General features: G+C 40.3%; 2 protein-coding genes and 1 long non-coding RNA gene across 6 annotated transcripts in view; 2 read left to right on the forward strand and 1 right to left on the reverse strand.

Moving 5' to 3' along the window:
- DMC1 (DNA meiotic recombinase 1) overlaps positions 1 to 646 on the forward strand; it is a 36,670-nt gene extending 36,024 nt beyond the window's left edge. The window contains exon 14 of the mRNA XM_077914526.1: positions 1 to 646. Within this exon, the coding sequence (XP_077770652.1) occupies positions 1 to 70 (70 nt within the window). The 3' untranslated portion in view covers positions 71 to 646.
- Positions 628 to 18,222, reverse strand: LOC144323722 (uncharacterized). 3 transcript variants are annotated; one of them, XR_013389090.1, is made up of 5 exons: positions 16,265 to 18,222; positions 10,479 to 10,551; positions 9,634 to 9,742; positions 2,755 to 2,928; positions 628 to 2,590 (listed from the first exon to the last, which is right to left on the reverse strand). It is a non-coding gene; the product is annotated as an uncharacterized LOC144323722 (long non-coding RNA). The 3 variants fall into 3 exon arrangements; XR_013389092.1 differs by having other exon boundaries at positions 16,608 to 18,221; XR_013389091.1 differs by lacking the exon at positions 16,265 to 18,222 and adding an exon at positions 16,001 to 16,211.
- The window catches only part of DDX17 (DEAD-box helicase 17), an 18,379-nt gene continuing 8,891 nt past the window's right edge, over positions 17,747 to 27,234 (forward strand). Inside the window, exons 1-6 of one of the 2 annotated variants that reach the window (XM_077914505.1) lie at positions 17,747 to 18,297; positions 23,115 to 23,265; positions 23,923 to 24,022; positions 24,566 to 24,699; positions 25,354 to 25,419; positions 26,739 to 26,880. In XM_077914505.1, the coding sequence (XP_077770631.1) occupies positions 18,248 to 18,297; positions 23,115 to 23,265; positions 23,923 to 24,022; positions 24,566 to 24,699; positions 25,354 to 25,419; positions 26,739 to 26,880 (643 nt within the window). In that variant the 5' untranslated portion in view covers positions 17,747 to 18,247. The remainder of the gene's footprint in view (positions 18,298 to 23,114; positions 23,266 to 23,922; positions 24,023 to 24,565; positions 24,700 to 25,353; positions 25,420 to 26,738; positions 26,881 to 27,234) is intronic. The other variant, XM_077914506.1, reaches the window with a different exon arrangement.

A 27,234-nucleotide genomic window follows, 5' to 3' on the forward strand; every position in this document is an offset into this window, starting at 1 on the left:
CCCTGAGATGCCTGAAAATGAAGCCACCTTCGCAATAACTGCTGGAGGAATTGGGGATGCCAAGGAGTAGGTGGTGAATTGATGCAAATTGCTTCTTAGTGCTTATTAGGAGCTGAAGAAATGGAAAAGCAGTCTCAAATTTCAGGCCTTGAAGTAAGAGTTTGTTTTTTTCACATATTATTAGAGGAAAGTCAGCAAAAGAAATTTAAATCTTATGTTTATCCTAAAACTCACTGATGTACAATAACTATACATTGTATGTCAGCTCAGGAATACATATATATGTATGAAACCCATTGTTTCAATGGTATGAAACCATTGTATGTCAGTTCAGGAATACATATATATATATATAAAACCTATTGAAAACTAGTTGGGAAGGGGTACCTGTTCCTCTCATTTTAGCTGTCCAAAGTGAGCCACTAAACAGATGGAAATATCTAAGAGCTCAGAAATGCTCCATTCTCCTACCATTTCCCCTTGAATGCTTACAGAGGTGGACACATATCCAAAGGAGGGAGCTATTTAAGGAAGGAATGTTTACAGGACACACAAAAAAGCTTTTTTTAAATTTGCAGCATCAAACAATACATTCACTTCTATAGCAACAGAAAAGAAATATTAAACTAAATTTTAAACCATTTGACTTTTTGACAAGTTGAAATTACTTTTAAAAAATTATTTCTTTTTTTTTTTAGTTATTTCTGATACAAACATTTTATTGGGGTGATCAAGAGAAAGGTAACTAGGAATGTTACAGCTTGGGGTAATCAATGTAACATGAGTTTTATATTTTAAACGGGGTACAGAATTAAAAATATTTAAAAAAATGTTTTAAAGTTAGTTAACATGTAAAATTTTTGAATACTAAGTTTAGAGATGTGCAAAAGAATATTGCTTTTCCTAACTGTTAAACAAAAATAAAAGCTAGTTTTCAAAGTGAATGTATGATGAAATATTTAAAAATTAAAATACTAATAATATTTATAATGACAATCTTTATAGACCTCAAAAAGATTTCATGTCTTTTGTTGCATCACCTTGTATAAAAATGGAAGTATTGAAAGTACCATTTGTTACAAAAGGTATTTGATTATCCATTCTCATTCACTCAGCAATGCTTGGAGCTAAAGAATATATAAGGAAAGTATGGTTCCTGCCCTCAAAGAACGTGTACACTAGTTAAGAGAAAATACTAATATTTATAAAAGAGAGCAAATGATTATATAATTAATTAATCAGTAGTGTGGGCTTGGATTAGAGGATTCCAAAAATGGGAGAGGAAAGGTTAAGCAGTGGGACAGCATGTGCAAAGGCAGAGAAGCTGAATTTGGAAACAAGAGACCAGCCTGACAAGTAGAAATTGTTCAGTGTTGGGTACTGGGAAATAAGAGCTTTTTTTTTTTCTTTTTACTTATTTTATACCACAGAAGTTGCTTTTTTTGAATAACCATAGATAAAGTCATCTAGGATCAGATTTTCTGTATTCAACAAAGTCATCTAAATGACTTCTTCTGGTATCCAAATAAAAATGCATGCTTTTGTCCTTCCTAAGGGAAGATTTTACTTGATAGAAACTGAGCAACAACTAAAGATTCCCTGGTATGTGGAATACTAGGAGCCCAGAGCCTTTGGGTAGGAAAGGAAATAGAAGTCCCAAGATTTGAGATTCAGAAAAATTTTCTGGATTAAACTGAGTAACCTCCTCACCAATGAGAATTTACCAAGAGGTGGGCAGTAGGTTTGGATGTCAGGGCCTGATACAAGGGCCTACAGTTCCGTGAGGCTAGTTGTAATATGGCATGTAGCTGAAGCCAGAAACTTCTCTGGGTCCAGCTACTCTGTGTGTTCTGCTTTGGAGAACAGTAGCTGAGAACTGAAGATGGTGAACTAAGAAGCTGTAACCTTGGGGCCCAACTTCGGGATAGCACAGCAGATTGTGCAGTGCCAGTGGAACTCTGCTAGGCCAGGGTTCACTTTGCTGGGGTTTTCCAGTCCTCCCTCTCCACCTGACTATAGAAACTGCTCTCACTTCTTATCTAAAGGGGACAGAAGAGCTCAAAAAAGAGCTTTTATTGGTCTGGACTCTTGGTTACAAGCCACAGAAACTCAAAGTAGCACATGGAAGATAGGAATTTATTGGCTCATGAAATTCAAAGTCCAAAAGTAGTGCTGACTTTAGCCACAGATGGAGCCAAGATCTCAAACAGCATCATCAGGACTTGCTCTCCCTGCCTCCTTTTTCCTTTTCTGATCATTTCCATGCTGCTATTGTTCTCAGACAGGCTTTCCCCACATAGTAACCAAAATGCTGCTTACAGCTCCAGGCTTACATCCCACTAAGTTAGAAAACCCACTAGAAAAAGCATGCCTTTTCCTCCATAGATTATTCATTTTGTGGGAAAAAACAAAATGAGAACAGAGGCTATTTATTCAGATTTTGCTACAGCAAGAGAGTCAGTGACCTTTATTTGCTTTTTGAGACTCAAAGGCAGGCAGAGGAATGGGAAAGCTTTATAGTAGAAAAAAGGAAAGACTGTAGGTGTGCTCTGATCAGAAGTTGTTGGCATGGGGAAGCTGAAGGATTAACCTGATGGAGACACAGAAAAAAAATAAAGGAAATAACATTGGCATCACAGAGACAAATTAGGAAATAGTTACAATAATTGTGAGATGATAAGGAATTGGACTGGAGTAGCAGTGAAATAGATATTTCAAAAAGGCAGTTAAGAATTGGTGTGAGGAGTGGGATACCTGGGTGGCTCAGCAGTTGAGCATCTGCCTTTGGCTCAGGTCATGATCCTAGGGTCCTGAGATTGAGCCACACGTCGGGCTCCCTGCTCAGTGGGGAGCCTGGTTCTCCATCTCCCCTTGCCCATCCCACTGCTTGTGTTGGCTCTCAATCTCTCTCTCTCAAATAAATAAAATCTGTAAAAAAAACAAAAAAAGAATTGGTATGAGATTGAATGAAAACAAGAGTCACAGGTGACTATTGACAAAGTTCTCTAACCTATGAGGGGAGATTATGTTTGTATCATGATTAGGAATAAGGAAGTGTCAAATAGAGATTAGGCCTTTGACCTGGAGAGGTTAGTGTATTAGTTTGTTAGGACTGCCATAATCAAGTACCATAAATTGGATGGCTTAAATAATAGAATTTTATTGCCTCACAGTTCTGGAGGCTAGAAGTCCAAGGTCAAGATTGGTTCCTCCTGAGGTCTACGAGGGAGAATCTGTTCCATGCCACTTCCCTAGCTTCTGCTGGTTTTCTGGTGACCTTCATTCAGTATTCCTTGACTTGTAGAAGAATCACCCTGTTTCTGCCTTCATCTTCACACGATATTTTTACTGTATGTACGTGTGTTCAAATTTCACCTTTTTATAAGGATACCAGTCATGTTGGATTAGATGTTTACCCTATTCTAGTATGACCTCAATTTAACTAATTATATCTATAATTACTTTATTCCCACATAAGGTCACATTCTGAGATATTAGGGTTTGGGACTTCAGTGTATGCATTTTAGTGGGGACAGGAACCCACAGCAGTTAGTAAGAATCAGGTACAGCCAAGGGTCAATCACTGTTGGCCCATAACCTCCTCAGGAGCTTTCCAGGGATAGTCTGAAATCAGCCCCCATAGATGGAGGGCAGAGAGAGACTGAAGAAAGAGGCAGGCCACTCTCTTGGTGGGTGGCCATTTTGCTCAGCAAAGGGAACTTACATATGAGGCTTGTCTTGGGCAGCAGCAGTAGATCTCTGCACCCACCCACCAAATTTTAAAAGTATATGTAGAGGCCTTAACTGCACTGAGTCATGTATACTGTGCAGGTATTTTTCAATACCACACCACTATCTCAAGGCTATGTCCTTGGAAAAATGGGAAAGACAAGCAAAACCCATACTCCAAGGAAAGGGGAGGGGGCAAGGAGCTCCAATTGTCTGAGCCTACCTCACAGGTCAACAGGAATTCATGTCTTCTGATGACATCCCCTAACAAGCATCACAATGCAGAAGATACAATCTGTACTCAATACTGGCTATAGTCAGAAACATGTAAATCAAGGTCTAAGGAAATCTAGTATCTTTTTAGAAAATGAAGAGGTTGAAATAGAATATCTCTACCATCCCTTTCTACCTTTCCTGTTCAATCATTCCTTAAAGATCAAAGAAAAAACAAGAATAGAAAGCCAGGAGATCAGAATAGGGTTGCCAGGCCAAAAATAGGGAATACAATAACTTAGACACCTGAGAAAGGATATCTTTCAGGGCATAAAGAGGGATTAGGACCTTGGACACCAAGCCACACCCAGTCACGTTGTCTTCACCTGACTCTGGCTTGGATATAGTGAATGTTTATAATTTTTTTATTGTGAAGTTTCCATTTCTCTGTTATAATAACATCCTGGTTTTCTTTTAAAGAGTTCTCTCTCAAGACACCTGGGTAGCTCAGTCAGTTAAGTATCTGCCTTTGGCTCAGGTCATGATTGCAGGGTTCTGGAGCCCATATCGGGCTCCTTGCTCAGTGGGGAGTCTGCTTCTCCCTTTACCCCTCTGCTCTCTCATCTCTCTCTCACTCACTCACTCTCTCAAATAAATAAATAAAATCTTTAAAATAATTAAAAAGCTATAACTTCCCAATTCATGTAGCCTATTCTGAGACGTTGGATACTGAGTGACAGTTGCAAAGATTAAAACATGAATTAGAAGCCACTCATTTGTGCAGTGACAGCAGGGCAGCAGGGCCAGCAGCAGCGGCGGTGACCTGGCAGTCTGTTCCTGCTGTTAGACTGCAGGTTTCTGATTTCTTAACTGCAGTGTTGCTCAAACTCCTGTCCATTTCCTGGGTGGTTTTCCAGCCTCCTGTCAATTCAGTGACTCCTAATGTCCTTCTGACAGATTTTCCTTTGTTTCAGTTAGCCAGAGTTGTACTATACTACTTGCAATCTAGAACTCCAAACAAGGCACAGAGAAAGTGATTCCCAAATGCTGTTTCAGGGAAATGGAGAAAAAGGAAGCCAGGGAGAGCTTGCTTAACACTCAAATGAGAGATTCCTTATTATTCATACTCTTCATATACTCTATCCCAGTAGAGGCCAATGTGGAGCTTGAACTCATGACCTTGAGATCAAGACCTGAGCTGAGAGCAGACACTTAACTGACTGAGCCACCTAGGTGTCTCAGTCTTTAATATTTTAGAAGAAAGTTGGGATTTTACTTGACTGAATATAAAAAAAAAAACAACAACCTGAAAATAGCAGTGTCTTAAACAAAATCAAGGTATATATCTCTCGTTGACAAGCCATCTGAAGCCAGGCAGTCCAGAGATTCTATGGGACCCTACTTTGTCATCAGGTTTCTGTCTTGACCATCCTAGCTTGGCTTCCATGCTCAAGGTCACTTTATGCCCTAAGATAGTGCTTGGAACTCTTGTTAGAGAAACCAAGCTGGAGGAAGAAAGATGAAAGGCAGAAGGGCAGAAAAAAAAAGGGTTCCTTCCAGCTGAGTCAGCCCCTGTGAAGCAGCCCTCCCACACACTTCTGCTTGTATCTCATCGGCTTGAACTCAGTTATACAGCCATATCTACACACAAAGAAGTAGGGAACTAGTCTTTTGTTCTAGACAGCAATATGCCCAGCTAGAATTTTGAGTTCTATAATTAAGGGGAAAAGGGAGAACAGTTGTTGGGTAAGCAACTAGCAGTCTACCGTAAAGTCTTTTACTTCCTCAGCAAAGACAAACTCATTGAAGGTCTGTTAAAGACAATGCAGAGCATTTCAGGGGTTTTCTATTTGTCCCAGTAGAGCTGATTAAGGAGTATATCAGTTAGAATGCCTTCAGCTGCAGAACACCTGGCTGGTTCAGTGGGTAGAGTATTCGACCCTTGACCTCAAGGTGGTAAGTTTGAGCCCCACATTGGATGTAGAGATTACTTTAAAAAGAAAGAAAGAAAAAAAAAAAAAAAAGAATGCCTTCAGCTGCAAGGAACAGAAAACCCAACTCAAAGAACTTAAACAATGAGGAAATAAGCCATCTCATATAATAAAAAAGTCCAGAAGTTGACCTTAATCAATTAACTAATTAACTAGTTGGTTCATTAATATAATTTATATAATAGTTAAGTTAATAGCAACTATATAATGTCATAAAGGGCCCAGGTTCTTTCTATTTTTTCACTTTCCCATCCTCACTGCTGATTTGTTCTCCAAAAGCTCCCTCATGGTCAAAAGATGGCTACAGCAATTTTCCTTCACATCCTAACATGACAACATCTAGATAAAAGAGCAAAGAATCAACCCACACAGCTGCCTTCAGCTCATGGGTTGGCTGGAGGGTCTAAGATGGCCTCACCCATATGTCTGGGGTCTTCTCAGGATAGATAAAAGGGCGGGACTTCTCTCTGTTATCATTCAGTAGTCTAGCCTGAGCTTCTACATGGTAGCTGGGTTCCAGGAAGGCAAGCACTTATCAAGCCTCTACTTATCTCATGCTTGCTAATGTCCCATTGGCCGAAGCAAGTCGTGTGCCAAGCCCAGATTCATTGTGAGGGGACTACATAGGAGCTTGTTAGCCAGAAGCTATGGTTACTTGGAAGTCATCAATGTAATAATACTCTACAGGATACTATGTTGGGCCTTTGTAGGTAGGGAGAATTCATCTTCAAGAGGTTACAATATGACCAGGGACATGAAACACAAGCTATTATAAAGTTCAATAACAACACATGATTTAAATATTTAAATAACATTTTTAAGACTATGTAAGTCTAAAGGCAGACACAGAGAAAGGGGTTTCAACCTGGGAAAGCTAGTTGGAACTTTCCCAAGAGGTTTCATACAGTAGTGAATGTTCCATGCCTCAGGGTCAGGCCTTCTGCCTTCATCTTCAATGTGTTTAGTTCTTCCAGCATTGACTAATTTCTAGAGAAATGGCTCTGTCTGAATAAGCACACAAACTGCCAAGTGGAGTATACCAGAATGCTAGTGATATTGAAGAATGGACTATAATGGCAAGCTGATCAGATATAAAGATTGACCTGAACTACCCATTGCCTCAGTGAGCAAGTTCAAATGAAGCTAAGGTTGCTTGATAAACATGGAATCAGAATAAGGTTGCTTGATGTCCACAATAGCCAAACTATGGAAAGAGCTCGATGTCCATTGACAAATGAATGGATAAAGAGGAGGTAGGACATATACATGCAGACACATAATGGAATACTATTCAACTATCAAAAAGAATGAAATCTTGCCATTTGCAACAATGTGGATGGAACTAGAGGGTATTATGCTAAGCGAAATAAGTCAGAGAATGACAAATATATGACTTCACTCATGTAGAATTTAAGAAACAACATAGATGAACATAGGGGAAGGGAAGGAAAAATAAAATAAGACAAAAATAGATAGGGAGACAAACCATAAGAGACTCTTAACTCTAGGGAACAAATTGAAGGTTGCTGGAGAGGATATGGGTGGGGGGAATAGGACAACTGGGTGATGGGCATTATGGAAACATTTGATATAATGAGCACTGGGTATTATATGCAACTGATGAATCACTAAATTCTACCCCTAAAATTAATAATACAATATATGTTAATTAAATTGAATTTAAATTAAAAAAAAATTTAAGGGCAGCCTGGGTGGCTCAGTGGTTTAGCGCCGCCTTCAGCCCAGGGCGTGATCCTGGAGACCCGGGATCGAGTCCCACATCGGGCTCCCTGCATGGAGCCTGCTTCTCCCTCTGCCTGTGTCTCCGCCTCTGCCTCTCTCTCTCGTGTATCTATCATGAATAAATAAATAAAATCTTAAAAAAAAAAAAAAAGAAGATTTAAAAAAAATTTTTAAAAAGAAGCTGTATCTCAGAACAAAAAAAAAGAATAAGGTTGTTTGAATATAAACTTGAATTATTAATGGCTGCTGACAGCACACTACATTCATCCTCATTCATTCACTCATATGTATATTTTAAATAAAGAGTATTTAAGACAAAAAGGTATAAAAATAATGCAGTTGATAATCATGAAATGAAACATTACCAATACAATTGAAGACCCCTGAGTATCCTCTAGGATTGAATCTCTTTCCTCCTCTACAGAATTAATCATTTTTCTGAATTTGTTGTCAAACACTCCTATACATTTCTTTTTTCTTACATTACATATATGTGCATCTCTAAGTTATAAAGCATACTGCCTTGTGGGCAGCCTGGGTGGCTCAGCGGTTTAGGGCCGCCTTCAGCCCAGGGTGTGATCCTGGAGACCTGGAATTGAGTCCCACATTGGGCTTCCTGCTTGGAGCCTGCTTCTTCCTCTGCCTGTGTCTCTGCCTTTCTCTGTTTCTCATGAATAAATAAATAAAATATTAAAAAAAAATAAAGCATACTGCCTTGTATTCCACCAATACTGAGACACCAGTTAGTTGCCAAGTATAGCAGATACAGGAATGATTAATTAAGACAGTTCCTGGGATCCCTGGGTGGCGCAGCGGTTTGGCGCCTGCCTTTGGCCCCGGGGCGCGATCCTGGAGACCCGGGATCGAGTCCCATGTCGGGCTCCCGGTGCATGGAGCCTGCTTCTCACTCTGTCTGTGCCTCTGCCTCTCTGTGTGTGTGTGTGTGTGTGTGTGTGTGTGTGACTATCATAAATAAATAAAAAATTAAAAAAAATTAAAAAAAAAATAAGACAGTTCCTGATGTGTAGACTTGTAGGGAAAATCATCCAAATAACTATAAATGTGGCTAAGAGCTACAAAGCAAAAGTACAGGTAACTATGAGAGTACTGACTAAGGGAACTGGCTTGTCTGGGATTAACCTGACCAGGTTTGGGGCACGTACTAAGACCTGCCAGGCAGCCTGGAGATTCACATTGTTTTGACAAAGCACCCTCTACCTTGGGTAGCTCTTGGATGGCTGCTTTGCCACCCTTCCTACTACCCCCTTCCTCAAGCAGTTTCACTCTTTGGCAGAGAGCAAAAAGCCTGTCCAGAACACTATGACCTCAATTCAATTCACAAGTACTGTCAAGGGAGTCAACTCCCACATTTCTGAATCTAAGAACTGGTCTTTACAACAATTCCAGTAAAGGAGGTAATGTCATGTGAATCTATTTACACTGACTTATTTACTTTGTGCAGGAGTCCATTTAGGTGGACACAACAAGCCTGCAGTACTCCTGTAAATTTTCAAACATATATGCCTAGATTTAGATATTTATACAAAAGTCCCTTTTGACTCCAGTACCAATCTGAACCACCCCCAGATCAGGTAGCATGTGTTTGTGTGTGTGTGTGTGTGTGTGTGTTTAGACTTGGTGTCCTTATTTGACATAGTCCTTCCTAAGTGATAACCCTGATGTGAAGTTGATTTTCCTCCAAGTGTGTGCAAACTATATTTTGCCTCTGTGATCAAAATTATGTAAACACCAGAGCTTTCTTTCTCATTATATAATACCTTTGAGACACCAGTTGGTGTTTAACTGACCCATCGATGTTTTCACTGTCTTTGTCCTTATGTTCTCATTTTTGGTGCCAGCCTGTTTTTCTTCACATTATTAAGTCTGTATTTCTAAAGTACAATTGTATTTCTAAAATGCAATTTTAAATATATAATTAAAGAACATAATTGTATACTTTCTGGTCAATTCTCCTCCTTTCCATTCTGTTGCTCAGCAGGATGTTGCCAACTCTCCTCTCAGAGTCTCCAATGAGCTCCATACCTGATCAACATCCCTGTATCTGTCTGGAGAACACAGAGGGCAGAAAAAAAGGGAGCCTTTTTTGAGGAATCTGTTTGAAAACATGAACTGGCCCCTCTACCTTCTGCTCAACTGCCTTAGCATATACCTACACCCTTCCTTTCGGCCTATGAAGGCTGACTTTTCCTCTCTCGGATTTGTCAAAAGTAAACCAAGATTGCCAACCACCTTTTCCTCAGATTTGTATTTCCCAGGAAAATCGAGGCCCTGCTGTGGTTCTAGAGACTGTCAGGGCCTCCCAAGCACCAGCGGTGCCAGTCACACAACTCTGGCAGGTCTGATCTTTAACCTTTGAGCCACACCCAGGAGAGCTCAGAGATTGGGGTCCAGCACGTAACATGGTAGATGGTCCTTGACCACAGGAACCCAAAAGTTTGCTTGGGTCAGTTTTTTTTTTTTTTTAATTTTTATTTATTTATGATAGTAACAGAGAGAGAGAGAGAGAGGCAGAGACACAGGCAGAGGGAGAAGCAGGCTCCATGCACCGGAAGCCCGACGTGGGATTCGATCCTGGGTCTCCAGGATCACGCCCTGGGCCAAAGGCAGGTGCCAAACCGCTGCACCACCCAGGGATCCCACTTGGGTCAGTTTTATGCTTCTCCAGAACTAAAAAGCTACCACGGGAATGGACTTGGTCAGTCAGTCTGTGGTCAGTCCAAGCCTGTGATAGTCTTTTTCTATTGCTAGCATGCAAAGAGGAGCCCATAATGTCAGCCTTACCTGGACTTCAATTGCTGAAAAGCCTGGGATTGGCTGCAACCTTTGCAACAGTGGGCATGGTGGAGAACAGAGACTGTGGGAGTAAAGAGTAACAGAGAATTTGGGGAACCAGGAATCTAAAGAAAATCACATCCCTGTGCCTTACAATCTATTAGAACATCTCAGAATTTTCTCTGGACTGGGAATCAGTTACCTCCCATGTGGCTGCATCCATCCTGATGGTGTCTATTCTCAACCATTATCCATCTTGAAGAGGAATTCAGTAGTCTGCGGCATCTTAATGGCACCTCCGTTACAAACACCCTCTACTGAGCACTAGAGAACATTACTGATTTCTTCTGAAGGTAAAACATTGCCTTATTGCCTCCTCCTCCTCTTCCCCCATGTAAAACATGTTTACTTTCTCTGGCTTCTCAGATTTTGCACTCCATACACATCATTTAACACTGTCTTTAAATTCATTTATATTCAACAAACCAAAGAGCCTTCAGCTACTAGGATCCCTTGACTTGGAAGGCTGCTAGGGAATTATAACAATTTTTTCTGTCACCAAAAGAATTTTTCTTGTCCCACCCTAATTAGGAAGGTAAATTTGCTGAGGCAAAGGGCAGGGTGGATGTATCATCCTGTGCATTTGTGTATGCAAGTGTAGTATTCGTCACACCTTGTTAATTATAATCCCCCCTTTCTCATTTAGAGTCTTTAAGATGCAGTAACACTGTTAATCTCTATGCTTGTGAGTCATTCTCTTTAATTCTTGACTATGTCACCCCTAGTGAGCTGAGTGTATAGTCTCAACTCTCTTCCTCCTCAGCTTGCTTGCATGCTGTGCTAAAGGGAGGAACCAAACAGCTGCCCCCATTATCTATCAAGAGAACAGAAAAAATATTGTTTCCAGGTGGTGATTAATGCCTCCAAATGCCAAAGGACAGACAGGAGATCACGTCTCTAAGTTTCCAAGCAAGGAGAGGACAGAAGTAGACCTTGAGTTTTTCTATTCATATGTATGAATAGGGGTTAACAAAAAAATCACAAAAGTTGGCATAAATAAATATTTTAAATGTAGGTAAAGACTAGAGATTTGCTGAAGCAGGGAGGTAGTGAGATGTTGGACATTTTATATGATTCTGTTTTCTCTTTGAATTATTTTCTTTCCAGAATTTTATCCCATATTTTTATATTGAATGTCTTATTTGTCATTTAATTTTATTTCTGTCACACAGAATTGTGACACAAATATTAAAATATTTTATCTCATTTCCTATGATCATAAGGCTCTACATATTAAAATTTCTGGATTAGGGACACCAGGGTGGCTCAGCAGTTGGGTGTCTGCCTTCAGCCCAGGGTGTGATCCTGGAGACCCATGATCGAGTCCCACATCGGGCTCCCTGCATGGAGCCTGCTTCTCCCTCTGCCTATGTCTCTGCCTCTCTCTCTGTATGTCTCTCATGAATAAATAAATAAAATCTTTAAAAAATAAATAAAAATAAAATTTCTGGATTAAGTTATCATTATAATTATTTTTAGAACACAAGCAAAGTAACATAAATATATTAAAACTTAAAAACTGTGCAGCTTGGGTGGCTCAGCGGTTTAGCACTGCCTTCAGCCCAGGGCGTGATCCTAGAGACCAAGGATCGAGTCCCACATCGGGCTTCCTGCATGGAATCTGCTTTCCCTCTGCCTCTCTCTCTTTCTCTGTTTCTCATGAATAAGTAAATAAAATCTTTTAAAAAAATAAAAAAGTAAAACTTAATAACTATTAGACATAGACATTTTTTATTGGGAATATCTTTTTATTTTTTTAAAGTTTACTTATTTATTTAAGGAATCTCTAGAGACAAACACCCTTGAACACACAACCTCAAGACCAAGAGTCACATGCTTTTCCTACTGAGCCAGCCAGATACCCTGGGAATGTATCTTTTAATAAGATAGATGTAGATTAAGAAATAGATCCTGTATCCATGGAATAATATTACTTTCGACTATTCTTTTTTCCCCCCTCCTTTTTTATAGCTGTAAGTGCTGAGAAACTTTAATCACATAATTTAGTAGGTGGGAATAGAAAAGAGCTTTGTTACAGTAATGTCATTCAATTCTTTAATCTCCTTCCAAGTTATATGCCAAAAATCTCATGATCTATCTCAAGTTATTTTTAATGATTTACTGACTGAAAATTCCACATGGTTCTCTTTCCATTTTGTTGAAAGCAAATAACTGGAATTCTCCTAATTTGCAAAAAGGTGTTACCAATTCATTAGAATCATTTCCTTTTCTCACTTCTAGATCATTTCTAATTGTCCCTGTATTCAGCACCTCTGAGATTTGAACATACATGGCAAAGTCCATAGTAAGATTTTAGATAGAAGAGAAATATTCTTTGTTTGTAAAATAGGTGACATCTTAAATTTATCCATTTTATGAATTTTAGAAAAGAGTATATATGAAAGTTTATGTTTTGAAAATAGATTTCCTAAAAGCTCTGTTCCAATGTGTCCCTCATATACCATAGTTTGAAGGCAACTTCTTTAGGTTACCTTGTTGACTTAAGAATGTCAGTATTCTCAACCTCTTAAACCTAAACTACAATGAACCATGCTATCAAAAAACTAATCTTAGTCCTACCAAAGCAGAAAGCAGAGGCAACTATATTTCACATTTGGGGAGTTTAAGAACTATGAAATTGCAGAGTTGTAACACTGAGATGAGAGAATGTATGTACAGAACTTAGCATAGGTGGTTGACAGCAAAATAGCTTAAAAACAAAAACCTATGGTTTTAAAATCTAAACAAAAGAAATAATTCTCTTAATAATTCTCTTAATGGTTGGAAATTGAGTCTTGAATATAAATTTTACTGCAATAATAGAACAGATAAAATGAAAAACAGCATTGATACTGTTGGCAGATAGAAGGTAAACCAAATTTGCAGAAAAACTTGACAGTTGAAAGAGAATGATAATCGTCCTGTGATCCCATGGGGAGGTAGTATAGCATAGGGTTTCTTGAGCAGCAGTTCTCAATTAGAGTCATCTCAATGTTCCCTCTGAGATGTCTTGTGACATTTTGTTGTCACAACTAGGAGGAAGAGATTCCATTGGCATGTAGTTGGTAGAGTCCAGAATGCTACAAAACATCTTACAATGCATAAGATAATCTTCACAACAAATTATCTGGCCCAAAATGTCAATAGTACCATGTGAAAACATTGCTAGCACATCTAGTTTTGAGTCCCAGCTCGGCCAATTGCTGTGTCACCCTGGGTGAGTGATGTAGCCTTTCTAAGCCTCAGCTTTCTCATCCAAGAGAGTGGAGAGATAATAACAGGTAATATTCATTTAGTGCTATGTGCCAGGCACCGCTCTTGAGTAGTATTTTCATTCGTTCCTTCTAAAATCTTATGAAGTACTGTTACCTCACTTACAGATGAGAATAGGATACAGTAAGCATGAGTATTCATTTTTTTTTTTTTTTTTTATGATAGTCGCACAGAGAGAGAGAGAGAGGCAGAGACACAGGCAGAGGGAGAAGCAGGCTCCATGCACCGGGAGCCTGACGTGGGATTCGATCCCAGGTCTCCAGGATCGCGCCCTGGGCCAAAGGCAGGCGCCAAACCGCTGCGCCACCCAGGGATCCCAGCATGAGTATTCAATAGCCATCAGTCTTAGTGGTAAGGCTTTATTTATTTATTTTTTTTAGAGAAGTTTTAGGTTTACAAAAAAATTGAAAAGTACAGAGATTTCCTATATAACTCCTGCCCCTCACATGCATGATATAGGAAAGATGTTGGGGTTTGGAGCCAATGGCTAAGAAAGAATTCTTGAGATGTTTTTGATGCAAAATGGTAGTTTTATTAAAGCACAAGGACAGGACCCATGGGCTCTGCACTAGGGTTGTGAGGAGTGGCCCATGATATACTTTCAAGTTGGGAGGGGGTTAGGGAGAGCGTAAGTCTCTAAGGAATTTCAGAAGCAAGGTTTCCAGGATTTTGAGGGAGCCAGCTATTGTTAGGAAAAGGTGATTTATTACTAATAAAACCTTAGTCATGAGACCCTTCAGATGTATATCAGTGGGCCATATGCTTGGGGGATGATTGCCAACATACCTTGGGGGGGTTTAGAGATCAAGGAAGTTTCAAAGAAATTTTTATATGTTAAATAGACTTACAGGATCCTGAAGATTGGGCTAAGATTGCCTTTTGCCCTTAGCAAAGTATTAACATCGAGGCAGCTGAGTTCCTAGAGGAATGTCACTCTGCCTGTTTCAAGGACTTGTCAGTGGGCTGTACGCAGTAAGAAAACCTAATCTTTCTTTTGCCTTTGTTTCCCACATCAATGCAGAGCCATTATCAACACTCTCCACATTTATTACAATTGATGAACCTACACTGGCATATCATTATCACCTGAAGTCCATAGTTTACATTATGGTTCCTTCTCTGGGTTTGGATACATGTATAACGATATGTATTCACCATCATGGTACCATACAGAATAGTTTCACTGTCCTAAAAAATCCTCTGTACTCCATCTATTCATCACTCCCTCCCTGCTAACCTCCCTGGCAATCATGGATCAATTTATTGTCCCCATAGTTTTGCCTTTTCCAAAATGTTATGTAGTTAGAATCATACAGTATGTAGCCTTTTTTAGATTGACTTCTTTCACTTAGTAATACACAGTTAAGATTCCTCAGTGTCTTTTTAAAGCTTGATAGCTCATTTCTTTTTAGTGCTGAATAGTATTTCCCTTCCCTTGATGTACCATAGTTTATCTGTTCACCTATTGAAGAATATCTTGGTGCCTTCCAAGTTTAGGTAATTATGAGTAAAGCTACTATAAACACCCATGTGCCGGTTTTTGTCTGTATGTAAGTTTTCAAATCTTACATTAAATACTAAGGAGCACAATTGCTGGATCATATGGTAAGTGCTTAGGTTTTCAGAAAAAAGATGAAGTGAGCAAAGCATAGTTCCTTTTTCCCAACAGTCTTGCCTGTTACTAACAAAATTCCTAGGTTCTCTGACAGCTCTATTTAATGAAAATCTTTCCCTGTATTTTGAAAAAATGTAATAAGCTTCAACCATCTTTGGTGAGAAAACATATATCAAGAATGAGAAATGCATACTGTGGATTCACGTTATTAAAAAAAAAAAAAAAAAAAAGCCTGCCATAGGAAAACTAAAAGTTCACCTTTTTGGGGAGGTGTTATTAACCTGATAATGATACAAATATATAATTACATACTGTGAAAAGCCTTATGAAGACAAAGGAGCTATGAGATGCTATAGATAGGGACCTGATCTAGTAGCAAAATATGATTTTTCCTCGACAAAACAGAGGGAGGGTTTCAGTGGACCTAACTTAATTTATAAATTATTTATAAAGAGAGCCTCAGATTTAATTAGCCTATCTGCTAAATAGGCAAAACAGTCTGAATTATTCCTTAAGTGCCTGTACAGTCTAAATCACAGGAGCTTGTTTTGTCACTCCTACAAGGTTTATCTTTGAGACTTACCTTCATATCCCACCCATTAGCAAATCATTAGCTACATTTTCAATTAGACCATGTCTCCGTTACCCCTTGCTATTAGTCTGCACCGAACCCCATCATCTCTTGCCTAAACTAGTGCACTAGCTTCCTAATTAGTCTACCTGCTTTTGCCCCAACTCGCTCTCAATTTATTCTCTATTCTGTAGTCATAGGGGCCCTTTTATTATGTCACTCTAAAAACTTTATAGAGATTTCCATTTTACAGAAAGGAAAAAACAAAGTCCTTACAGCAGCCTACAAATCCTTCAAATCTCTCCCGTCTTTCCTCATTACAGCCCGCCACGGCCTTTGCATGTGTTCCTTCCTCTGCCAGCAAAGCTAACTCCCTCCCTTTAGGTGGCTGCTCAGATGTCACTGAATTAGAGAGGCCTTCCCCCAGGTCACCCCATGTAACACCGTGACATCCATACACTCCCCTCCCCCACAGACACAGAAACACTATCCCCTTTCCTCGCTTTTTCTATTTTAATCAGCAATCTTTATTTTTTAGTTAGCAATCTTTAAATAACATAAAGATTCATTGTTTTATTCCCCCCATTGTGGTATAAAGCCCATGAGGGCAGGAACTCACGTGTCCAGTGCCCTCTGCCCCAGTGCCTAGCACAGTGCTGGGCTGATGCAGTGTTCAGCACAGGTCCAGTGATTCCAATTGTCCATCTGCGCTACGGCCCCAAGGACCTCTGAACGGCTTGTCACCAAGCTCCTTTCCTTGAGCTCCTTTTGTCATAATTTGGGAAACATTTACAACCAAGAGACAACAGCCCCCACAATGAAGGACCTCGAATCCCGCGCCCCCGCCCCCCCCCCCCATCTGTAGAAATAAACAAAAGAGACATCAGATGAGCTGCTCGCGAGGGCCTTAGCAGCTCAACAATTCTGTGACGCTGTCTGGCCAGGTTTGTGAGACCGTCAAGCTCAGTCTGAGGGAGGAGGCAGGAAGTTGGAAACCAGCGTGGAAGGAACTGAGAGGAACATGCTCCGGCCTGGTTAAAAACACGTGCTCAGGCCTTCACCTTCTCTGTGTCGAAAGGCCACGGCTTTTAACCGTCCTCGCCCGGGGAGGGCGCTGAGGGCCTGCCAGGACCTCCCGAGGCAGCGCCGACGAACGGAGACCATGGGACCCGGGAGCCTTCCTCAACAGGGGCTCCACCTGCGTGTTGGTTCTTTGTTAGCCAACTGCGCTCAGCCCCCGACCGTGAATATTCTGCTCAGAAAACGCACTTCAGTGTGAACCAAGCGTAGCAGGGAGTGCTTTAACCTGACTGGGACCTCGTCCGCCGACCACCTCCCGAGAGAACCGACAAGGAGCATCCATCATGGCTGCCGGCAACAGCGCAGCGAGAGGCAACCGAAAGAAAATGGCGCCGGGGCGCGCGGCCGGTGACGGCAGGCCCAGGCCGGCGGAGCGACCCAGGGGCGCCATCCAGGGACCCTGAAGACCCGCCTGGACCCAAGGCGCCGGGAAACCCTGACACTTCACGACTGCAATATGGAGGACGGTTATTGTGTCTGCAAACCAACTTGCACAAGGAGGCCCGTGTTCCGTCCCGCGTTCGGAACCCGGCAAAATCTTCTATTCTCCAAACAGAATGCGTTACGCACACTGCGCATCTTCGCAATAGTGGGCCGGGTAACGACGCAAAGAATGTTACGTCGCACCGGAGGCTCTTCCCCTCACCCCACCCCACGTTCTAGTTCAGGTGGCGCGAGCACTCTACGCCCGCTTCGTACTTTATTTTTCTTCTACGGACTGCAACATGTGCCGGTCTGCGCAACTGACGTAAATGGCTTCCAAGAATGCCCTTAGTACTCCGCCAAGCCCTCGGGCTATTCCAAGACGCTGTTTACGTATCGTCTCCGACGTACGTAGCGTTAAGCTGGAGCAGTCTCAGCGCCGGCCGCCATTTTGTGCAGTCGCTGGGAAGGAAGGAGACGCCTAAACCGCGGCACTGCCGGGTTTGAGCGTAGCCAAACCTACCCACAGTTTTTATAACCCCGATTCTCTGTGTTTTGCTCCCGTCTCCGACGAGAGAGGCGGCGACGGTGGCGTCTGCGACGGGAGACAGCGCGTCGGAGCGAGAGAGCGCCGCGCCTGCCGCCGCCCCAACAGCGGAGGCGCCGCCGCCATCGGTCGTCACCAGACCGGAGCCGCAGGCCCTCCCGAGCCCGGCCATCCGTGCCCCGCTCCCAGATCTCTATCCGTTTGGGACCATGCGCGGAGGCGGCTTTGGGGACCGGGACCGGGATCGTGACCGTGGAGGGTAAGGGGGGAGGGGGAGAGGGAAGGCCTCGCGTGTGCGTGGGCCGGGGGGAGGGGGAAGGTTGTTTCCTGAGGAGACCGCAGCCTGCCGCCGAGCGGGAGACCTGGAGCGGACTGCAGGCCTGGGAGCGACGCCCCCGACTCCGGGAGGCGAGGCGACCTGGGACATAATAGCGGTTTGGTGAGCGGGCCTGCGGGTGGGCCTGCGCCCCGGGATCACGGGAGACCCGGCGTGGGGGGGCGGCCTGGCGACGCCCCAGCCCCTCCTTTCGGACCGCAGTCGTGGCGGGGAGCCGGAGCGGCGGCCCGAGCGCCGCAGACCCAGCCTGGCCTCGCCTCGCCGCCCGGCTGCCGGGCCCGGCCGATTTGGGCAAGTCATTTGATCTCTCCAGGCCTCAGCGCTCATCTGTAAAACACGGATGTTCTTGCTGAGAAGAGGAGGAGGTCTCCGAGTTCGGCCTGGGAAAATCTTGACGCCAAATGGCTTCCCTTATCTTATCTGTCGCCAGAGATAACTGCTAAAGGAACTGGAAATCGAGTTGGAAACTAGACGCCAAATGGCTGATTTCTAGTTTTAAATGTATCTTAAAATCCCCTTTAGTGGTATTTCAGATAATTCGAAGGAAGCACTTTGGACAGTAAAGCAGTGGAATTGTTTGCCATCTAAATGATCTTATTTGAGGAGGGGAGGGAGGGTTTTTTGTGGGGTTTTTTTGTTTTGTTTTGTTTTTTTTTTGGTTACTGTAGGGTTCCCTCCCACCCTGTGTTCTGTTCTTCTCCAGTTGGACTGGAGTATTAGTTGCTCGGCCTGGTTAGAAAGTTTCGATGCGATAATGCCACGGCTGAAAGTTAACAAGATTAAAGTTCTTCCCAGATACTGAGATTCAGATCTTAACATAAGTTAAAGGGAAAAGTTGCCTAAGAGATGCGAATGTTCGTGCTGTTAACTTTTTGTAATAAAGGTCTTATCTCTGGATAAATAATAATGGAACGCCAGTTATTAATATATATACATATGTGACCTTGGGCAAGATCCTGGACCTTTTTGTGAGCCTATTTTCTCAACTGAAAATGGGCATAATAATTGCCTTTACTTTGCATTGTTTTCGGGAATTGAGATCTATGTAAAATTGTGTCTTTGTGATAGGTGTTCTGTTGATATTTTCTCCAAACATTTTTGTCTTTTGCGGTTCAAATACAGAAGTCCCAGACCTCTAGTCATAAGCACCTCAATTCACTTGAATTGCCGAATAAAAAGGATTATTTTGTTTATACCTTGTTAGAAAAGAAAATATTTGATCTTAGTGTTAAATTTGGAGGGCTAGAAGTGGAATGTTTGCTTAGAGTTTCACAGTATAGCTCAATTTAGAAGTGAATTTCAGTGCAACCACTTGAGACAAAGAATTTTTGACATTACCTAGTAGAAAATGACCCAATAATTCCTTTCTTAAGCTTTGTACCCTAGACACAAGCCTAGAGAAATCATTGTACGTGTTCCCCAGCATTCATGTACAAAAAATGTTCATACCAGCACTGTTCATGAAAATATTGGGAACCACTCTTCTGTCTAGATAAAGGGTGGGTATTCATTACAGTAGAATGTAACACAACCGTGGAAGAAAAAAAAAAAAAACTTGCATCAAAATGGATGACCAGCAAACATTGAAAAAGCAAGTTGTGGTAAAAGGATACGTATATGACCAGACTCCAAAAAGCAAAAATCAAGATGGTAGTTGTAGTGGGTTTGTAAACTTGAAATAGGCACAGAGGGCTACCAAGGTACTGATCATGTTCTGTTTCTTTACCATACCATAGGTGTTTGGTTTAATACTTAATTTCACCATATACATGTTTTAACAAATTATTTGAAAAGAAGAAAAAGTAAATTACTGATCCATATTTCTACCCCATATTGACTATCAGATGACATTTTTTTTAAAGCTTTAAACTTTTCACACAAAATGGCACTTTTTCATGATGTCTGTGTCCTAATTCTACATTTACCATGAAATTGCATTTATGATTTTGAGTTACTATATTCTTAACAATTACAGAGCCGAAATAGATTATTTTGAAGAGAATAAAAGTGAGGTTAGTGTATATGTGTACATGTAAAATCCAAAAGTGATGTGCCTTGTACATTTAAACTAGCATGATATTGCACATTAATATAAATCTTCAGAGTTGTGTTTATTGCAAAGCAAAATTAAACTTAATGAGTGTAAGTATAGTATGCTAGGGATTAGGTTATGTGCATCTTTGAAGGATGGCAAGAATGCTCAAAAATTCTACAAGAGTAGGAAAAAAGGCTATCTTGAGTTTTGAGGTAAGCTTTAATTATAAAGGTGGAAGACAGCATATTTTTAAAGAATTAGGTGTTTCAAATTATATGTATAGTGTAGAATGGTATGTCTTAGATAAATAGTCAAGGCCATAGGGAGATAGGAAAAAACCTCTCCTTTTGAATAAGTCTCAAAAGGAATGTTAATTTCCAAAGTTCTGTTTTCTTGTAGATCATTAGCTTAAGGTCTGGGTAGCATTGGAATGCAGCAGCAGCATTCGAACAACATCTAGAAACCACATAAATTAGTATGAACTGGGCTGACAAACTCTAAAAATTGACTTTACAATTCTTTGTAAGCCTGACAATCTAAAGACTTGGCTGATCTCTATAGATATGTGTTAGTTGCTTCATTTATAAGGAGGGATGTTGATGCAGGTGGTCTTTGTTCAGTATTGAGGTTTGGGCCTGATATCATTGATGCTATCATGTGTGTGTATATCTTTTGATTCCTGGTTTCTCATAACAAGTAGTATAAATGGAATCCACCAAGTTCTGCCCTTTGAGTGTAGATACTCAGTAGTCCCAAGAAAATTTTCCACTATCAGTCTTTGTATGTTTGTATTTAGAGAAATGTCTAGCTGGGTAAGTAAGTTTTAGGAACACTTTGAATTCCAGGAAATTGAGGCCCTTTGAAATATTACAGCTACTGCCTGTCGATTATAAAGTGGAACCATCTGCAAGATGATGATATGAGTGGGTTAGAGTGGGAAAAGGAAGTTAAATTGAAATTCACAGTGTGTTCAGGAGTAAGGAAACGGAATGAAAACATCGTGTAAGTGTATACTATTTGTATACAAAGCAATGCCCCACACTTTGCTAGGTTGAAATACAGAAATGAAAACCATCTTCATGTTTTAGGAAAAGTAAGATGTTACAAGTTCGCCTAGTGGAAGATAGGCTTTAAATCTGTTTTGAATTTTTAAAACCTAATTAATACAAGAGGTGCCTGGCAGACTCCATTGGAGCATGTGACTCGATCTTGGGTGGTGAGTTTGAACCCTATGTTGGATTTAGATTAATAAAAAGAATAAACTTAGAATAAGTAAAACCTTGAAGATTTCCTTTTTTTTTTTTTTTTTTGGTAAATTTGTAGTCACATTAATAGTACTATTTTCCCTGGGAACAAAAAGAAAGTAAAGGTGGAGATAAAAAGGAAGGACAGGTCATAAATCAGTTCTGGCTATTCATTAGCCTAAACTAAATGTGAAGAGTAGCCTGCTAGTCTTGGGGAGGGGGTCTAGTAGTTTTCCTTAAATTAGCAGACAATAGGAGTGCTTATCACAATTAGTGATAAAGAGTTTTAAAGAAACTTCCTGTATGGGACAGCTTGGCTTGAAGTATATTCTTTCCCTGCCCACAATGTTGCCTTTAATTTAAACATAAACTAATGCCTTCCCTTGCCTACCTGTCTGAATGTTAAGTAAGAATATTCGATTTGATATCTCCAGCACCTGGTACAGTAACTATTTGTTGAATGAATACAGTTATGCTAACTTGTACTGAGTGCTTACTATGCCAGATACTTTTTTTCTTTAAGATTTTTTATTCATTTATTCATGAGAGACACAGAGAGAGGCAGAGACACAGGCAGAGGGAGAAGCAGGCTCCATGCAGGGAGCCCGACATGGGACTTGATCCCGGGACCCCAGGATAACACCCTGGGCCAAAGGCAGGCGCCAAACCACTGAGCCACCCAGGGATCCCCCAGATACTTTTTTTTTTTTTAAGATTTTATTTATTCATGAAAGATACACAGAGGCAGAGAAGCAGGCACCTCACAGGGAGCCCGATGTGGGACTCGATCCCTGGACTCTGGGATCACGCTGTGGTAATCAGATGCTCAGTGCCACCCTGGCACCCCTGCCAGATACTTTTTTGAGCACTTTATATTAGTCACTTCAGGGATCCCTGGGTGGCGCAGCGGTTTAGCGCCTGCCTTTGGCCCAGGGCGCGATCCTGGGGACCCGAGATTGAATCCCACGTCAGGCTCCCGGTGCATGGAGCCTGCGTCTCCCTCTGCCTATGTCTCTGCCTCTCTCTCTCTCTCTCTCTCTCTGTGACTATCATAAATAAATAAAAATTAAAAAAAAAGATTTTATTAGTCACTTCATTTTCACAACAATCTCTGAAATAAGTGGTTGTGTTGTTTCTACTTTACAGAGGAAACTGGAGTATAAAGAATTTAAATTGTTCAAATTGTACCATAAGAGGCAGAATCAAAATTCAAACCTTTGCAGTGATTTCTAAACTTAGAGTTGTTAATTTTTTATCTGTTGTAATCATACCTGTAACAATGTTACTGGATTGTGAAGGAAGTTTTACAGACTTTTTCTCCATACTTTTGAGTAAGAATAAAAAAATATTCTTTGGAGGGGGCTTGATAGTATCCTAGGAAGCAGTCTTTTTGCTTGTTCTTATGCCACCCAAGGTATATTGCTTTTAAGATACTAATAAAAAGTTTTTGGTGTTTCTAGATTTGGTGCAAGAGGTGGTGGTGGCCTTCCCCCAAAGAAATTTGGTAATCCTGGGGAGCGTTTACGTAAAAAGAAGTGGGATTTGAGTGAGCTCCCCAAGTTTGAGAAGAATTTTTATGTAGAACATCCAGAAGTGGCAAGACTGACTCCGGTAAGTTTGGGGGATTTACCTTTTTTCTATACGCAGTAATGAACCAAGTTAACATTAGGCAGACTTCACTGCTGTTAGATGTTTATTCTAGTGTAGTAGTTCCCTTAGATTCTTACTAAGACTACTGGTACTTGCATGAGGAAACAGTTTAAATATTTACCTAATCTATTGTTTGGTTCTCGTTTATTGGCTATGCTTCCCAATTTGTCGTATATGAGATTTTAACTATATGAGGTATCTTGTCCTTCCACCTACATTAAAACATTGACATAATGTACTTCTGTTTTTTTAACCTTGTTGTGATTGTTTTGGACTCCACTCATTGAAATGTTCAAAAAAAGATAATGATGGAAAAAGCACTTGGTCCAAGTTCCACTGTTTATCCCTCATCCTAGTTCTGACCCTTGGGCAAATTTCTTTTAATATTTCTAAGTGTCTGTTTTCTCATGGGGAAAATAGAACTCTTCTCACATGCTTCATTAACTCAAAGTTGGGAGGATCTTTGCAAATTAATGAAGTTGAATGTATATGAAAGCAGTATTAGAAGTGTTAGATATTTTCCAGTGTAACTGTATAGTTAATTGTTCATCTTGATTGGAACATAAAGTGTTATATGTTTAGAGTAACTTATTTTTCTTACTTCGTTTTCTTCCATAGTATGAGGTTGATGAACTACGCCGAAAGAAAGAAATTACAGTGAGAGGGGGAGATGTTTGTCCTAAACCTGTGTTTGCCTTCCATCATGCTAACTTCCCACGTAAGTGTTCTTCAGTCCAGGATTGTAATTGTTAATTTTATTGAATGGTAAACATGGATAATGGGTTATTTAAAGGTTTTGATTCAGGCTTAGGATTTTATTGAAAGAGGCAAGTTGAAACCCTTCATAAAGGTAATAATATACTTTTTTAAAAATTTCAAGACTTATTTTTAAGCTTTTTTTGAGTTTTTCATCTTCCCCCTAGAAGTTTTGCCTCTACCTTTTAGAAAACAATGAAATTGCTTTCTAGCTGGATATAACTTGGCAAGTAATACGTGACCAACAACCATGTGCCCATGCTGTATTAGAGACTTTAGGGCAATAGTTTTTAAGTATTGAAGGGAAGAGTAGATAACTAGGGCAATAGTCCTCTGAGATAGCCAGCAGGTCAGAGATTCAGTAACTAAAGAAAAAAACAGCACTTCTCTTGGAGATATGAAGCTGGGTAAATCTTTCCTTTGATGAGCTGAATGGATTTTTTTTAGAATTCTATTGGCTGTGTCCTTGTTTTACCTGAAAGCACTGACATTTGTTCTCTTACAGAATATGTAATGGATGTGTTGATGGATCAACACTTTACAGAACCAACTCCGATTCAGTGCCAGGGATTTCCTTTGGCTCTCAGTGGTCGAGATATGGTGGGCATTGCTCAGACTGGCTCTGGGAAGACTCTGGCGGTATGTACCGGCAAGGGAATGTTAACATTATGGTAACTTATTTTGCAGATTATCCCATTAATTTTTTTTTTTTTAAGATTTTATTTATTCATGAGAGAGAGTGAGGCAGACACACAGGCAGAGGGAGAAGCAAGCTTCCTGCAGGAACCTGATGTGGGTCTCTGATCCCAGGACCCCAGGATCATGACCTGAGCCCAAGGCTCAACTGCTGAGTCACCATTCATTCTTTAAAAATTCTAATTCAGCAGCTCCTGGGTGGCTCAGTCAGTTAAGTGTCTGCCTTTAGCTCAGGTCATGATCTCAGGGTCCTGGGATCAAGCTCCACATCAGGCTTGCTGCTCAGTGGGGAGCCTCCTTCTCCCTCGGCCCCTCCCCCTTCCATTCATGCTTTCTTGCTCACTCTCCCCCTCTCTCTCAAAATAAGTAAATAAAATATTTTTTAAAAATTCTAATTCAGATAGTGTAGGTAGTTTCAGCTTTCTTAGGTATGGGGAATGTGTGAGTACGTTGTGTTCAAATTTACATTGCACATATGTGTAACAGTTGAGAGTTCTGTTTTCATTTTTGTGGTTAGGCATTATCAATTAACTATGGTAACTTAAAATAATGGCTTACTTTTGGAATAAGACTGTCATTGTTTTCCCCCCTCCCTAGTATTTGCTGCCTGCAATTGTTCATATTAACCACCAGCCCTACTTGGAAAGAGGAGATGGCCCAATTGTAAGTGTATTTATAATTCTAAAAATAATCACAGTTTAATGGTAACTGTGTTTCAGGCATTGTGCTTTACATGTGTTTTAGATTTTATTCTCAAACCCACCCTCTTTTTCTGGAAGTGATGTCTCCATCTTACTGATAAATTTTGACACAGTGCTATTAAATGATTAGTCCACAAAGTCATAATAGCTGTTAAATGGCTGAGTTTGATTTTAAATAGTCTTACTCTTTTTTTTTTTTTTTTTTAAATAGTCTTACTCTTAACTGCTATGTGTGCTGCCTTCATCTATAGGCATTTACTCTGCAGTAAAGTCAGAATTCTTAATTATTCAATGATGGTGTGAGGGATAAGGAAGTATGAAAATGATATCCCTGCCATTTGTATGTAAGTCACATTTAGGATATGTATTCTTTGTGGTTAAGTAATACTTTTAAAATTTTTATAGGGCAGTATGATTTTCTGGTTTATTTTCACTTTTGCTATTTCCTGTAAAATGTGTGGAGTGGTTATCAAACATTTTTAATACATTCTTACCTGTTTTTTAAAAATTGAGGGGTGCCTGACTGCCTCAGTCAGTAGAATATGCAGCTCTTGATCTTGGGCTGTGAGTTGGGAGCCCCACGTTGGGTGTAGAGATTACTTTTAAAAAAATCTTAAAAAAAAAATAATCGAGCTTGCAGCTTGGATTTGATAAGTCTTTACAAATAGGTACATTATTACTGTCTCAAAATAGTCACAAAAAACTTTGCACACATAACTTTGCAATGTGTGATATATTCCACATTGCTAGTTGAATTAGCTAATTGAATTAGTAATATTTCATGGGTCTACACAGAACAGGATCTGTTGTTAATATTGTATATAATAACCTATTTCAACGAGTCTTCTAATTTTGTATTGTTTTGATTATAAGTCACTGTTTTTAACCTAATGTGTCTGGCTGAAAGCTTACACTAGAAGTCAGAAAAATGTCTACTTTGCTCTTTCCTTATTCATCTAGTTTTCTACTAATATTTAATTTAATTAATTTAATCCTTGGCTAATGTCACTTGTTCATTTTGTGAGAGTTGTTTACCTAGTTAAAACTAGGTAATACAATCTGTAAATCCACTTAAAAAGCACAAACTATAATGAATCCTATATCAAAAGTAAACCATCATTTCACATGCTAAATGTTTTCTATCACACTCCCATATGCTGTCTTAAACTGTCTTCCCCTACCCCCTCACATAATTTTTAAAGTACCAGATTAGACAATACAAAAAGAATTTAAATGACCTTTTTAATTTGATGGTGACTTAAACACGTGTGTTTGTTTCAGTGTCTAGTTCTGGCTCCTACCAGAGAGCTTGCCCAGCAAGTACAGCAGGTGGCTGATGACTATGGCAAATGTTCTAGATTGAAGAGTACTTGCATTTATGGAGGTGCTCCCAAAGGTCCCCAAATTCGAGACTTGGAGAGAGGTAATTTAAAATATATATATATCATGTAAGAATTAACAATTTTTCTCATCTTACCAATTTTTATGAATGAAGTTGGAGAGGAAAATAGTGGATTATTTTTGGAAAAAATCCATAATTCAGCAGCTTAAAAATTCCCAGGTACAGTTAAACTGCTAATAAGGGAAAAGTTTTTACAGAGACAAACTTTGTGGAGATTTGATGATTATAAATAAATCTCTATATCTTGCTTTCCCAAGTATTGTGTTAAAATTTAACTAGTGTGCGGTGCCTGGGTGGCTCAGTCTATTAAGCATCTGCCTTCAGCTCAGGTCATGATCCCAGGATCCTGGGATGGAGCCCCACTTCTGGCTTCCT

Source organism: Canis aureus, chromosome 11 (genome assembly GCF_053574225.1).
Source record: "Canis aureus isolate CA01 chromosome 11, VMU_Caureus_v.1.0, whole genome shotgun sequence".
Lineage (NCBI taxonomy): Eukaryota > Metazoa > Chordata > Mammalia > Carnivora > Canidae > Canis > Canis aureus.